The 13,577-nt window shown below is 38.9% G+C and overlaps 1 protein-coding gene across 2 annotated transcripts in view; it reads left to right on the forward strand.

The window, feature by feature from the left end:
* Positions 1–13,577, forward strand: part of TECR (trans-2,3-enoyl-CoA reductase) — a 52,979-nt gene that overhangs the window by 16,836 nt on the left and 22,566 nt on the right. The window contains exon 2 of one of the 2 annotated variants that reach the window (XM_058165743.1): positions 11,809–11,859. In XM_058165743.1, the coding sequence (XP_058021726.1) occupies positions 11,809–11,859 (51 nt within the window). Of the gene's footprint in view, positions 1–11,490; positions 11,860–13,577 lie in introns of those variants that run through there. The other variant, XM_058165742.1, reaches the window with a different exon arrangement.

A 13,577-nucleotide genomic window follows, 5' to 3' on the forward strand; every position in this document is an offset into this window, starting at 1 on the left:
GCTGCAGGGATTGCCATTGGCTATTGCTGCGCGGGCCCCTGCTGCTTGCTGCAAGGAGGTAAATTGCTGGGAGCAGTTTTTTTTTTTTTTGTGCTAATCAAGCTATGCTGAAAATGAAAATGAAAGTAAAGCAGGCTGTTTGCTGCAAGGAGGCAAAATTGCTGGGAGGCAGAGGCAGATTTCTTTTTCTTGTTTTCCTCACCAAAAAAGGTAGCTGCGTCTTATACTCCAGAGCGTCTTATATTCCAAAAAATACGGTATCTTTGCTGTCACTATAATGACTGAATGGCAAGTACCATCTTGCTACATCTCAAAGATGCTTCATTGCGCTAATCAGAAAGGTATCAAAAGTTTTTCGAAGGGCCTCTTGGCACCTGTCCCACTGCTGTCTCTTTTATAGATTGGAAAGTCAAGTCTAACTTATCTTCACTCTTACTGAAGGGTGTTGAAATTGTCCAGACTTCTGCCAACTATCTTTTCCTAACTATTTCAAGAATGCTAGAGCTATGATAAAATGCACATTGTTTTTTTATTTTTTACATTGATGAATGTAACTTGAGGTTTATTTTTTAGCTATCTTGGTTTCCAAAGTAAAACTGTACAAGGAATTTTTGTGAAAGTTTGTGATTTAACTACTGATTGTGTATCTTGAAGAACTGATGTCAATTATGGAAACAGTAATAAGTAATGAAATTTTCTTTTGGGACATAAACTTCTTAACGGTTATATTTTTGTGAATGTGTTAGATGAATAGAAACAGCAGGGAATCAGTCTGACACAAGCTTGAGTTGTTAATATTTTCAATCAGTGGGGAATTAAGAGATACAGTTACCACATTCTTGCACTGTCTCCAGTTGCATCTGAGAGCATGGTGGGGGCGGGGGAGCAAAACCATAATTTCCTGATACTCTTCATACTGATCTTAGGCAACTGCACATGCACCTGTAGTAGTCATAGCCAGCCAAGCATATACACTCTCCCCCACCCCCACCCCCCACATCGCTAGCTGCTGATTCTGTGCTATATTCAAATAAAGACCTCAGAACAAATCAGAGTGAATGGTTCAAAGCTACACTACTTACAGGCACAAAAGTTCTGGGTACGCCTACTGCTTATGTCTGCTTGTCCAATTTCATCTTGAATTATTAAAAAAGTACTAGCTATAGGACTATGGGAGATCCAGTTTTTGATTTTCTAGGAAACTTTATATGCAGTTTTTTTTTCTTCAGGTAGATTGTGCAATGGCCAGTGGCCACTTTCCATGCATAGGTTTAATCTGTCCCAGAGACAGCCATGATACACATTATACAGATTTAATTATATACATTTGATTATACACATTTAATAACTTTCTAGTTATTTACCAGCACAAGCCTACACTAAGTACACCAGATTTATTTACTTCTGCAGTATATTTGTCCTTTTGTAGATAAAGCCCATCAGATTTAGACAGAAACTGCACTTAATTAGAGCAACAATTGAAATACCACATAACTAACTAAAATGCAGCTTGACAAAGAAATCTCAGAAATTAAAAACACTGGGAACTGAAAAAAGATCTTTGCAGGAATTAAAAAGATAACAGACTAGACACAAGGCAGCATTTTTAGATATTGCATACTATAAATGCTATACTATAAATATATAGCAAGCTATTCTTTGGAAAGTTTAAAGTTATCCCACTGAACAGCATTATTATAGAGAATTTGAAAGAAACGTTCTGATAATTTTAGTGATTATATGGGCATATATAGGAAGAGACATGCCTTGAAATGTCATGCCTATGAAACTATGAGTCAGGTCTCCCAAAAGAGATGTAGAGAGTTATTAAATACTTACATGAAATTAGAATTAATATTTAAACTGTATGCTTGGATTTTGTAAGCTGTTACAAATATAGCTATTTAAATTTATTTTAACATTTTGAGTATAAATTGGATGTGTCTTTGTTATGCCAATTAGGAACATTTTGTCTATGAGAGAATTTCTGTGCGCTGAGGTACACGTTTATTTAATCCTCATAATCTCTGTGGTCAAACTTGGCAAATTGGACACTGCAAATTCAGTTCATTCATGAAAGGAATGTAACAATCAAATGTGGCTTTATGAATAGACTTCTAGAAAATTTTCAATGTTAGATTGTAAGTGACATCAATTTTAGTTGAGGCCACATAGTGGGAAAACGGTCCTATCTATGTGTTGTATGCCTTTTTGCATTTTTATATTTTATTTTTACTTCAGTGCTTAGCCAAGCAATTTGTTAAGAATGATGTGTAAGTGGATATCTCAATGAACACCACCCTTATTTCTTGTGTAAAATGTGTGCTTGAAATAGTCTGTAGTATATGCAGGTCTGATTAGGATAAGCAATTCAGATGTTGATCTCTAAATTCCACTATTTCCCCTCACCCCTCACACCAACAACACGTACTTACCAGGGCTTCTTGCTTTTTTTTAATATCAGGTTGCTTCGGTCTGTGTTAGTAGTTCTTCTTACTTTCATGGTGATTTTTTAAAATTTTCCCAACAGACTTATTGAGAGGCTTCAATTGGAGGTTGCTTTATTTTCAATATATTCTATGTTTCACTAGCATCAAGTTGTTTTTCTAGGGCTTTACTCTCTCCCTTAGTAGATCATATTATCTTCAATTCTTGCTGCGCAACTGATTGTAGTTTACAGTAGCTTAATTTGGTCAGTGTGATCTATGTGTTGCTTTCCACTGGAATAAATTCTTTGTTTTAGAAGCTCTGAGGTATGAGAGTGACCATTCCTGTCTGAGGCACAGTTCTATTAATACCCCTGTTTGGAGCTGTTCCTTGGTATCTGTTGGACATACTGAACAGACTCCAAATTTTTGTCCCACTTAAGACAGCTCTTAATTTCAAAGAGCTAAGCTCTTATATAAATAAGAGAAGAAGGAGATTATGTTTCTGTCTTTTGGAAAGAGTAATGATTACATTTATTTAATATAAGAAAATTTTTGTAAAGTTGAGTATAATAGTATAATTTGGTTCAAGATCCTGTCATTATGAACAACCTTATTCTGAAAGCATAGAATATCAAGGGACAAACATTAGCAACCTTTGAAGCCTAATTACAGGTCATCCTTGACTTAACAAAACTGAGGCCAAAATTTCAGTTGGTAAGCAAGACAGTTGTTAAGTTAATCACTGGTAGTGGTTAAGTTAATCTTGCCCCATTTTACAATGTTTTTGCCACAGTTGTTAAGTGAGTCTGGATTCCCCATTGGCTTTGCTTTTTGGAAGGTTGCAAAAGGTGATCACATGACCACAGAATACTGCAACTGTCATAAATACATGCCAGTTGCCAAGTGTCCAAATTTTTTTTTTTTTAATTCAAAAAGTTTTACAAAATTTTTCCCCCCCCTTTCCCCCCAACCCCTCTCCCTTCACAAACCCCTTCCCCCCTCCCCCCCGGCTTCCCGGAACAAACACAAGGTATAGTTAAAAATAAAACAAACATATGCTAAAAAAAATTTTCCCAAAACTATTATACCAATTCTCCCTCTCTAGCTCTGACTTCCTCCTTACATAACCAAATCCTTCAAAAAATTAACAATAAACAGTAATAAAATATATAAATCAGTAGAACAAATTAATCCTAAAATATTTAAAACCAGCTAAAGCATAAAAATCCAATCCAGTTCAGAGAATATCTCCTTATAGCTTCTATAACCATATAACCATATAATTTCCCCAAGTCTTTCTTACATAAGATCTTTCAAGAATATTCTATTTAAAATTCAATACAACAGATTATAAAATTTATAAAATTTCAATAGAAAATTACAATATTATTTAATTAATTACAATATCTATTCAACTTTAGTCCTTCCTCATCAAAATCCAGTATATCCAAATATCTAGTCTCTTATAATCACAAATTGTCTTTCGGGACACTAATATTTTGTCTATTAATATTTTAAAAACCTTGTTTCAAAATAATACTTTTGTCTCTTGCCATTTTTTGGTGCATTAATCTCTGTCTTTCCTTCGTTGCTCCTTTTAAAAGTCAATCACAATATTTCCTAGTAATTCCTTATGTCCAGAAATCCAAAAATTACTGCCGTATATTCCATCAGTCCAAAAGAGAACTCTTGGGAAACATTAAACTTGTGAGTCTTTTCCATTTGAAGGACAATCTCCTGTAGCACAAATTCAGGCAGCTCATCCAAACTATTTAAAGAAAACTTCTTTAGATCACCTTGTTTCTTCACGATCAAATCTTCATATTTATCCACTTTTATTTGTATGTCCTCCATTCCATTTTCCGAATAATTGCACTGGTTAATTTGCTCCAAACTCTCATCCAAAACGTCCCCATTTTTATCAATTCGTATTTTGAATAATTAAATACATACTTTCTGTGTAGTCCTGTATAAAGTCACGAATCCATTCTTCTGAAAGAACCTCCATAACAAAATTCCTGCTGAGAATCCCCTTGTAAAGTACTTAAACAGCGTAATATAATCCAACAGTCCACAGTCAAACACAATAAGATAAAATCTCCATTCAGTTTCGATTCAACAGCAAAGCTCCCTTTGATGTATCGCTCTGCTTTTCAGTTTCTCTAAAAGCGAAACTGAAGGGGGCGGAAGTCAGAAAATCAAAAATACTTGCAAACCAATAATTGTTCCTCACACTCGTTCCGCCTGCTTTTCGTATCCACAAAAAGAAATCAATTGCTAGCAGAAGTGGACACCTTCCTCTTTTCCTGCTTTTTCAGGAGCGCAGAGAATACTGGAGGTGGGGGAGGAGTAAATAAGGGGATTCGACCGTTCAGGACTTTGTTTTACAAAAACAAAGCCCCTAGGGGAATCTACCCAATTCCTCCCCCTTGCTCTGTCTCTCTCTTTCAACCAGAGAGAGAAATGAAGCCGGGATCAGTTGTTAAATCCGGCTTTTACCATATTCAATGCGGAGTGCCATAAATTAGCACCCAGCGAGAAAGGTGGCGCCACCCAGAAGCCCCAAGTGTCCAAATTTTGATGACATGACCATTGGGATGCTGCAATGGTCAAGTGAGAAGCAGTCATAAGTCACTTTTTTCAGTGCCATTGTAACTTTGAACAGTCACTAAATGAATGGTTGTAAATTGAGGACTATGTATATTGCACTTCCAATTTGATGAACAGCAAAATAATTACAGCTGATTTTCAAAGGATTTGTCATGCATTGGGCTAAAACTGTGTCAAAATATTATTTATTTATTTAATTTAATTAAACTTTATTTATTTTATTTAATTAAGATATGTTGAGATCCCCAGACTGTTGGTCATGGGTGATTTCAACTTGCCATCTGCCGGCTTGTCGTCGACAGTGGTTCAGGAGTTCCAGGCTTCCATGACGGCCTTGGACCTGATTCAAATAACTGATGGCCCTACCCACACGGGGGGATCCGCGCTGGACCTGATTTATATCTCTGGACAGTGGTTTAATGATCTGGTAGTAAGAGATTTAGTGACGATACCGGTGTCATGGTCAGATCATTTTCTCCTCCGCCTAGACTTTCAGACCGCTACTCACCACCGCAGGGAGACGGAACCAATGCGTTGGTTCCGTCCCAGGCGCCTGATGGACCCTGAGAGGTTCCAGACGGAGCTTGGGCCGTTTCCTGAGGATCTTGCCCATGGCACGACCGAAGAACTAGTGGCGGCCTGGGAACAGGCCGCGGCTGGGGCTTTGGACCGTGTCGTGCCTTTGCGGCCTCTGACCTGGCGCAGATCTCAATTAGCTCCTTGGTTCTCTGAGGAGCTGAGAGAGATGAAACGCCGGAGAAGACGCCTAGAGAGTATTTGGAGGTCCAGCCGTTCCGAAGCTGATCGGACACTAGTTAGGTCTTTTTCAAAGACCTACCTAGTGGCACTGAGGGTGGCAAAGCGTTCCTATGCTTCCTCCCTCATTGTGTCGGCAGATAACCGCCCGGCCGCCCTGTTCCGGGTAACCCGTTCCCTCCTTCACCAGGGGGAGCGGGATGACCCCTTACAGGGACGTGCCGAGGAGTTTAGTGGTTATCTATACGATAAAATCACTAAGCTCCGGGATAGCTTGGACCAAGATTGCGATGATCCGGATGAGATGACTGAGACGCGTCTTGTTGATGTTGTTTGGGATGAGTTTGATTCTGTGGCTCTCGAGGACGTGGACAGGTTGCTGGGGAGGCTGCACGCCACTACATGTTTACTGGACCCGTGCCCCTCCTGGCTGGTGCTGGCCACTCAGGAGGTGACACGAGGCTGGCTCCGGGGGATTATAAATGCTTCTTTGATGGAGGGGATCTTTCCCGCCTTTTTTTTTTTTGTTTGTTTACATTTATACCCCGCCCTTCTCCGAAGACTCAGGGCGGCTTACAGTGTATAAGGCAATAGTCTCATTCTATTTGTATATTTTTACAAAGTCAACTTATTGCCCCCCCAACAATCTGGGTCCTCATTTTACCTACCTTATAAAGGATGGAAGGCCTTGAAAGAGGCGGTGGTGAGACCCCTCCTCAAGAAACCTTCCCTGGACCCAGCTATTTTGGGTAATTACCGTCCAGTCTCCAACCTTCGCTTTGTGGCGAAGGTTGTAGAGAGTGTGGTGGCGTGGCAGTTTCCTCAGTACTGGAGGAAGCTGTCTATCTAGACCTGTTCCAGTCCGGCTTCCGGCCCGGGCATAGCACGGAGACAGCTTTGGTCGCGTTGGTGGATGACCTCTGGAGGGCCAGGGATAGGGGTTGTTCCTCTGCCTTGGTCCTGTTAGATCTCTTGTCGGCTTTTGATGCCATCAACCATGGTATCCTGCTGCGCCGGTTGGAGGGGTTGGGAGTGGGAGGCACCGTTTATCGGTGGTTCTCCTCCTACCTCTCCGACCGGTCGCAGACGGTGTTGACGGGGGCAGAGAACGGCCGCGAGGCACCTCACTTGTGGGGTGCCGCAGGGGTCGATTCTCTTGCCTCTCCTGTTCAACATCTATATGAAGCCGTTGGGCGAGGTCATCAGTGGCTTTGGGGTGAGTTATCACCTGTACGCTGATGATACTCAGCTGTACTTTTCCACCCCAGGCCACCCCAGCGAAGCTGTCGAAGTGCTGTCCCGTTGTCTGGAGGCCGTACGGGTCTGGATGGGGAGAAACAGACTCAGACTCAATCCATCCAAGACGGAGTGGCTGTGGATGCCGGCATCTCGGTACAGTCAGCTGCAACCGCTGTTGGGGGCGAGTCACTGGCCCCAACGGAAAGGGTGCGCAACTTGGGCGTTCTCCTGGATGGATGGCTGTCGTTCGAAGACCATTTGGCGGCCGTCTCCAGGAGAGCTTTTTACCAGGTTCGCCTGGTTCGCCAGTTGCGCCCCTTTCTCGATCGGGATGCCTTATGCACGGTCACTCATGCTCTCGTCACTTCTCGCCTGGATTATTGCAATGCTCTCTACATGGGGCTACCCCTGAAGTGCACTCGGAGACTTCAGCTAGTCCAGAATGCAGCTGCGCGGGTGATTGAGGGAGCACCACGTTGCTCCCGGGTAACACCACTCCTGCGCAGTCTGCACTGGCTACCTGTGGTCTTTCGGGTGCGCTTCAAGGTTTTGGTCACCACCTTCAAAGCGCTCCATGGCTTAGGGCCCGGGTACTTACGGGACCGACTGCTGTTACCACATGCCTCCCACCGACCCGTGCGCTCTCACAGAGAGGGTCTTCTCAGGGTGCCGTCCGCCAAGCAGTGTCGGCTGGCGGCCCCCAGGGGAAGGGCCTTCTCTGTGGGAGCACCTACTTTCTGGAACGAACTTCCCCCCAGTTTACGCCAATTGCCTGACCTTCGGACCTTTCCCCGGGAACTGAAAACTTATTTATTTATCCAAGCGGGACTGGCCTGATTTTTAAATGCTAAATTTTTTAAATTCTTAAATTTTAAATTTTAATTGTATTTTATTGGGTATTTTATATGGTCAATTGGACGGTTTTAATTTCGGCCTTTTTTGGAATAAGTTTTTTAATTGTTATTTTAGTGTGTATATAAATTGTTTTAATGTAGGCTGTACACCGCCCTGAGTCCTTCGGGAGAAGGGCGGTATAAAAGTTTAATTAAATAAATAAATAAAATAATAGCTCCTACATGCTTTCACTTTTGGTTGTCCTCTTTTTAGGTATTTTAATGTATCAGAGTAGAAGATGATTTATTTTAATACTGTGGGTTTATTCCCAGGAATAAACTAGGGCCTCAAATAAAATAAAAAACTAGGAGGAAATTTGTATGAGGTATTGGAATGTAGTACACAGGATATCCATTTTTTAAAAACAGGGAATGGTAAGGCTTATGTTAGACTTATCTTAATATTAAACTACAGACCCCACTTTTAAATTTTTTCAGTATTTTATTAGATCTTTTTCACTTTTAGAAGAAACATAATCTGATCTAATGAACTTGCTATAAAAAGTTTAAATCCCTCATGGCCTCAGCTATCAATCACATCAAGTTTCCAGAGATCATGTCAGCAATCTTGGACATTTTCGACATATGATCATGAGTGCTTATAGACAGGGAGATAGCTTTTACAAACTTCAATTTATTTATTTTTGGACTAGATTCCTTGCTTCTAAAAAGCCTTTAAGGGTATTATAATTGTTCTTCCTTTGGATTAATTGATAATTTAATTTTAAGGACCTGATAACTTACCTATGCCAGTTATGGAAATGGCTGGTTAAAGTGATGAGGAAAAGGACTGAGTGACCTACTTATGGTAGACAACACTATGATTCTCATAGGTGACGCAGGACTTGAAGCATGAGCATTTTTGTCCTCCAAAATGTCTCACTGGCTTTTATATAGTTGACAACAGTGACAATAGTTGGAATATCTATGATTATTGAAAAATGAGCAATTATATCAGAGTGATTTTACTTCTTCTGGGACCCAGTATATAGGACCCAGCAGAAGTAGCAGAGTTCTAAACAATTAAGTTAAAGATCAGCCCAGTTCATAACAGCCGTTTGTCATACCTGTAATCTATAACATTGAACAGATATCATCACTCCCCTAATAGTGCCTCCTTTTCTTTGCACATTAAGAATTATATAGACTCTGAACATGAAGGTTTCACATAATTAAAGTGGCTAAGAATATAAATCATAACAAAATAGAAAATAATTCCACTGTAGGTTTTTAATTTACTCGATTAAACTACAGGTGGTCCTTGCTTATCAACTGCTACCTCATCAACCGCTTGAAGTTATAGTGCTGAGAAATTTTTTTTTACAACTAAGCCTTAAGATTGTGGTGGTTGCAGCATCCTTGAAGTCATGTGATCACGATCACATGATGGGTACTTGGTGACTAACCAGCATTTATGATGGTGGCAGTGTCCCACAGATACATGATTGCAATTTGTGATTTTCACAACGGGCTTCCAACAAGCCATGTCAGTGCCAAGAGATCACAAGTCCTGGTCATATGACATTGCACAGAACAGCTGCACAGGATTCTAATGTAAGCTGGCTGTGGTTACGTGATATTTCACTTTATGACCACATCACTTGGTGACAGAGTCGCTGATCCCAGTTACAGTTGATAAGTGGGGACTACTTGTCTGTTCAGGCTAGTAGACTTTTTAAATTTTGCTTACAATCTAACAAACTATGCTAAAAAGGATAAACAAATACAGTATATTTTAATAATTATGACTTGGCATTCTGTATGAACACATACTACATACTCTCATATTAAGAATGGGGCACCTTATGATTTGCAAAGAAATTTGGGAAGGGTCTATAATTCTGTCTGATGCACTGTGTTTATTCAAAGAAATAAGAATGTAGACATTCTACATTCTATCATTTTAAAATCTACTTGGTGTCCTCATTCTCACAGCAGTTTATGACGATAGTGATAAAAACACTGGCAAAGTACAAAATAAATATTGAAAAATTTCCTGAAATAAAATATTCTCCAATAGACTTATGCAATCTTAAAAATGCAATCTTAAAATTGACAAAAAAAACAAACAAACTGATTTCAGAACTTGAGTAGAAACACTGAAGCACTGCTATTAAAAGCTAAGTAAATAAATATTTTATGTTATTAGGTGGTATATAACTAGTGTGAACTGGTTTAAGTCATATTTCAGTGTATTCTGTCAATCACTCTACGAATTTATTTATATACTACTAAAACTCTTGTGTCTGTAACCTTTAACAGGGTGAAACAATGCATCATAGGGAAAAACATTTGAACCACAGTACTTCAAATGAGCTAATTTATGGAATGTGTGCAAAATCCTGGACCCATGACTTCTGTACAATTGAAATTTTGCAAATTTTATAAAACATTTTATGACATAAAAATCATAATAAAGTATTTTATAACATAATACAAAATGACATAAAATATTTCCTGAGGTCAATTGTTGATGTTTGATTGTGCTATACAGTGCAACATGGGCTACTTTCAAGGCAGATGCATTTCTGAATACCTCCCTTAATTTTTAATAACTTTTCAATTACATTAGTAGCTCTACCATTGTTGAAGGCTTTGAGGAATCTGGTAAGGAAATATCGCTGAAACAATGATACAACGAGAAACGGGTTGTCTTAATTATTTTTTAAAATAGCAAGCATAGTTTAGTTATTGTAAACAAGTTCTAGTCAATGTGGTTTTTTATGTACATTTTCTGAGCTAAAAAATAATCCAAGTTATGTGGATGTTTGATATATCAAATTGCAATAGAGAATTGTGAAGAATTCGACTGTTTTGTTGTGGAGAAATAGTGTCTGGTAGATTTCTTTTAAATGCCTTATATTATTAAGGGCATTTAAGACAGTGTCTATACATAAATTGAGCCCAGAAACGGATCACTAATACATAAAGCCACTGTGGACTTATGTCACACAATATACACGCCTTTTTTCTCACCACATTTTAGCAGCCATCTATTGAAAATTCCAATTATATTCAAAGGCAGCTCCATGTGCCACAGCGAGCATTAAGTAATTTGTCCTAGCATAATACACTCCTCCCCAGCCCAAAAAATACCTAGGAATTGTTGTTGTTTGGATTCTTGTGTTACTGTAACAGGAACTCCTGTTCTCCTGGGGAGAGAAAAATTCTAGGCTCTAATATCAATAAAGAGCTGGATAAGATCCTAGAAACTTGTTAGTTTTGCCAAGCAGCCTCCTGTATTAATGTGCAGTTGAAGGGAGAATTTTCTGAGTACCTTTCCACCCCAAAAGATGGCTTGTGAAATCGGGACATGAATGGGTTGGCATGGTCTCTTTGAATGAAAGATTAACTTTGAAACAAGATGGGTGGCAAATAAATTTCATAATAACAATAAAAATAAAAGGCTTTAAAATTTCCTGATATGACTTTACTAGCCAAGAGGCTGCTTGCAAGAAGTTTTTTTGCTAGACTCAGTTTTATATTTAGCTGAGAAGGGTTCAGCTACCATGCTATCGACTTACGTCTTGGAACACAACCTACAGAACAGACCAAAAGGGAAGCCCCTTTATTTGCTGAGCTGAATTGCTTGAAAGGCTGAACTCTGAGTCTTAATCTCAAGAGGAGCTTTTTTTCTTTCAGACTCAAATTTTCACTCAGATCAGAAATGATCCATACTTAAATTTTGATCATAGGGAAGGAAGCTTATTGTGAACAAGTCTGTTGACTGAACATACTCTTTGGGATTTGCTGCTTTGTGAATAGGCATGGATGGGAATTTGCTGCTCGTGGAGGGTTGTCCACCTCTTCAAAGAAATTTCAATGATTTAGGCCCACATCATCCTATTAAGAAATCTAAAAGGGGTGTTCTTTTTTTTGAGGTGGAGATCCTGGATGCCAAGACCCGGGAAAAGCTGTGTTTCCTGGATAAGGTAAGTGTCCTAATCTCGGAAGAAGGATTTGAAGCTGAAGTTGACTTTTTGTCACTGCAGAGCTTTAGAATTGGTTTAGTCTTAAAAAAACATAGTATTGTACTTTTATACTGAAAAAGTGAGTTATTTACTAAAAACTGCCATAAATCAAAGCTTGAATGAAATATACATGAAGTCGGAACTTCAGTTAGCAAGTGAGATCTACATGTGCAGGACTTGTAATTAGCAATGTGAGATATTTATGCACAGGACATTATAGTCAATTGCAAAATATATCAATATTTGCTATCAAAAGGCAACTATACAAAATATTTTTGTTTTGCAATTGTGTGATACATCGTTTAACTCCAAGTTGTTCACATAATCAGATCTCTGATCTGAATGTGTTAATCATCTTTTAGGCTGTGTTTGATATTAAGACCTTTTAGGACAGCTCTAGAATTATGGGTACAATAAGCATGTGATATGGCCAGCAGTAGAATTTTTTTGTTTTTTGTTTTAATGTTGGTGTGATACCTCCCTATGTAGATCCTAAGTAAAGAACAAAGGCATGAAACCCTACCTCCATGGAGATAGATTTGTATTATAAATGAAAGACAGAACTTTAAATCATTTGGAACAGTTTGTTATCTTCAATCCCACTTTCATTCTTACATAATAATTGCATTATCACTGAGTTAATGGTTAATTTGCCAGAAAAAATAACTGTTCTGGATCTGCATGTCTACCACTGTAACTAGACACATCTTCAGATTTTGGATATATTTGAATCCCCAAAATATGGAAGTTGTTTTGATTTAGTTTAGATAATGAAATTAAATTCTATAATTGTTTACACGTATGTCTGGTTGCCTTGAGGAAACACAGATGAGTGGACTTCAGATTTGTTGCTTGTTTCGAAAAATACAATCCACAGAAAATTTCCTACTGGCCAATTTTTCAGTCTTTAAAGATTCAGGACTGCAAGGACTCTCGTATAAAATAGCTATTAGTGCGTTTTGGCACAAGAACGTATTCAAAGACCCAGTACCAAAAGTATCTATAAGATAGGTAAACTTTTCAGACACAAGTCTACTGGGTGGAATTTGTCATTGCAAAGAATGAAAAATCCCATCCAAAAGTGCTAGCCAATCTGATTAAGGGGAGGATTTTGAACCCTTAATATGGTGACACCTTAGTTACAAATGGCTCTCTGTATTTGCATTGTTAATCCTTTTTCTGCATAAAGTAGATCAGAGAGATATTCTTTTTGAGATGCACGTTCTTTTGGATGAGATAAACTGGGAAGGTAGAAAACATGGGAAAGGAAAGGAAAAACAGATTTGGAGGAGAGCACCAAAGTGGGAAATTCACTTATTCTTTCCCCCCCCCCCAAAGATTTACTAACCATGGCTGTCCAGTTTTGTGTCAGCATTGAGTGGCAGTAGCATCTTGCCCTTTTTCATTTTGATTCCTTTGGGTATTGTTAATCCTTTCAGACCAATGAGACTCCTGCATTGACTGCACTTGCAAAGACACTAAATATAGAGATGAGACTAAAGTAACATCCAAATAGTGGTAGTGGTCAGCAAAGCATAATCCTAGTTTCTTCCACATTGTTGTATGCCATGTATGACATTTGGACCCTAGTCTTATGTCCCAGTAACTGATTTCTTTACTAAAGTGCTACTGTCTTCCATAGCCATGCATTGACGTTACTTTACTATTTTGTAGCATGG

The sequence above is a fragment of the Ahaetulla prasina genome, chromosome 2, assembly GCF_028640845.1.
Source record: "Ahaetulla prasina isolate Xishuangbanna chromosome 2, ASM2864084v1, whole genome shotgun sequence".
Taxonomy (NCBI): Eukaryota; Metazoa; Chordata; class Lepidosauria; order Squamata; family Colubridae; genus Ahaetulla; species Ahaetulla prasina.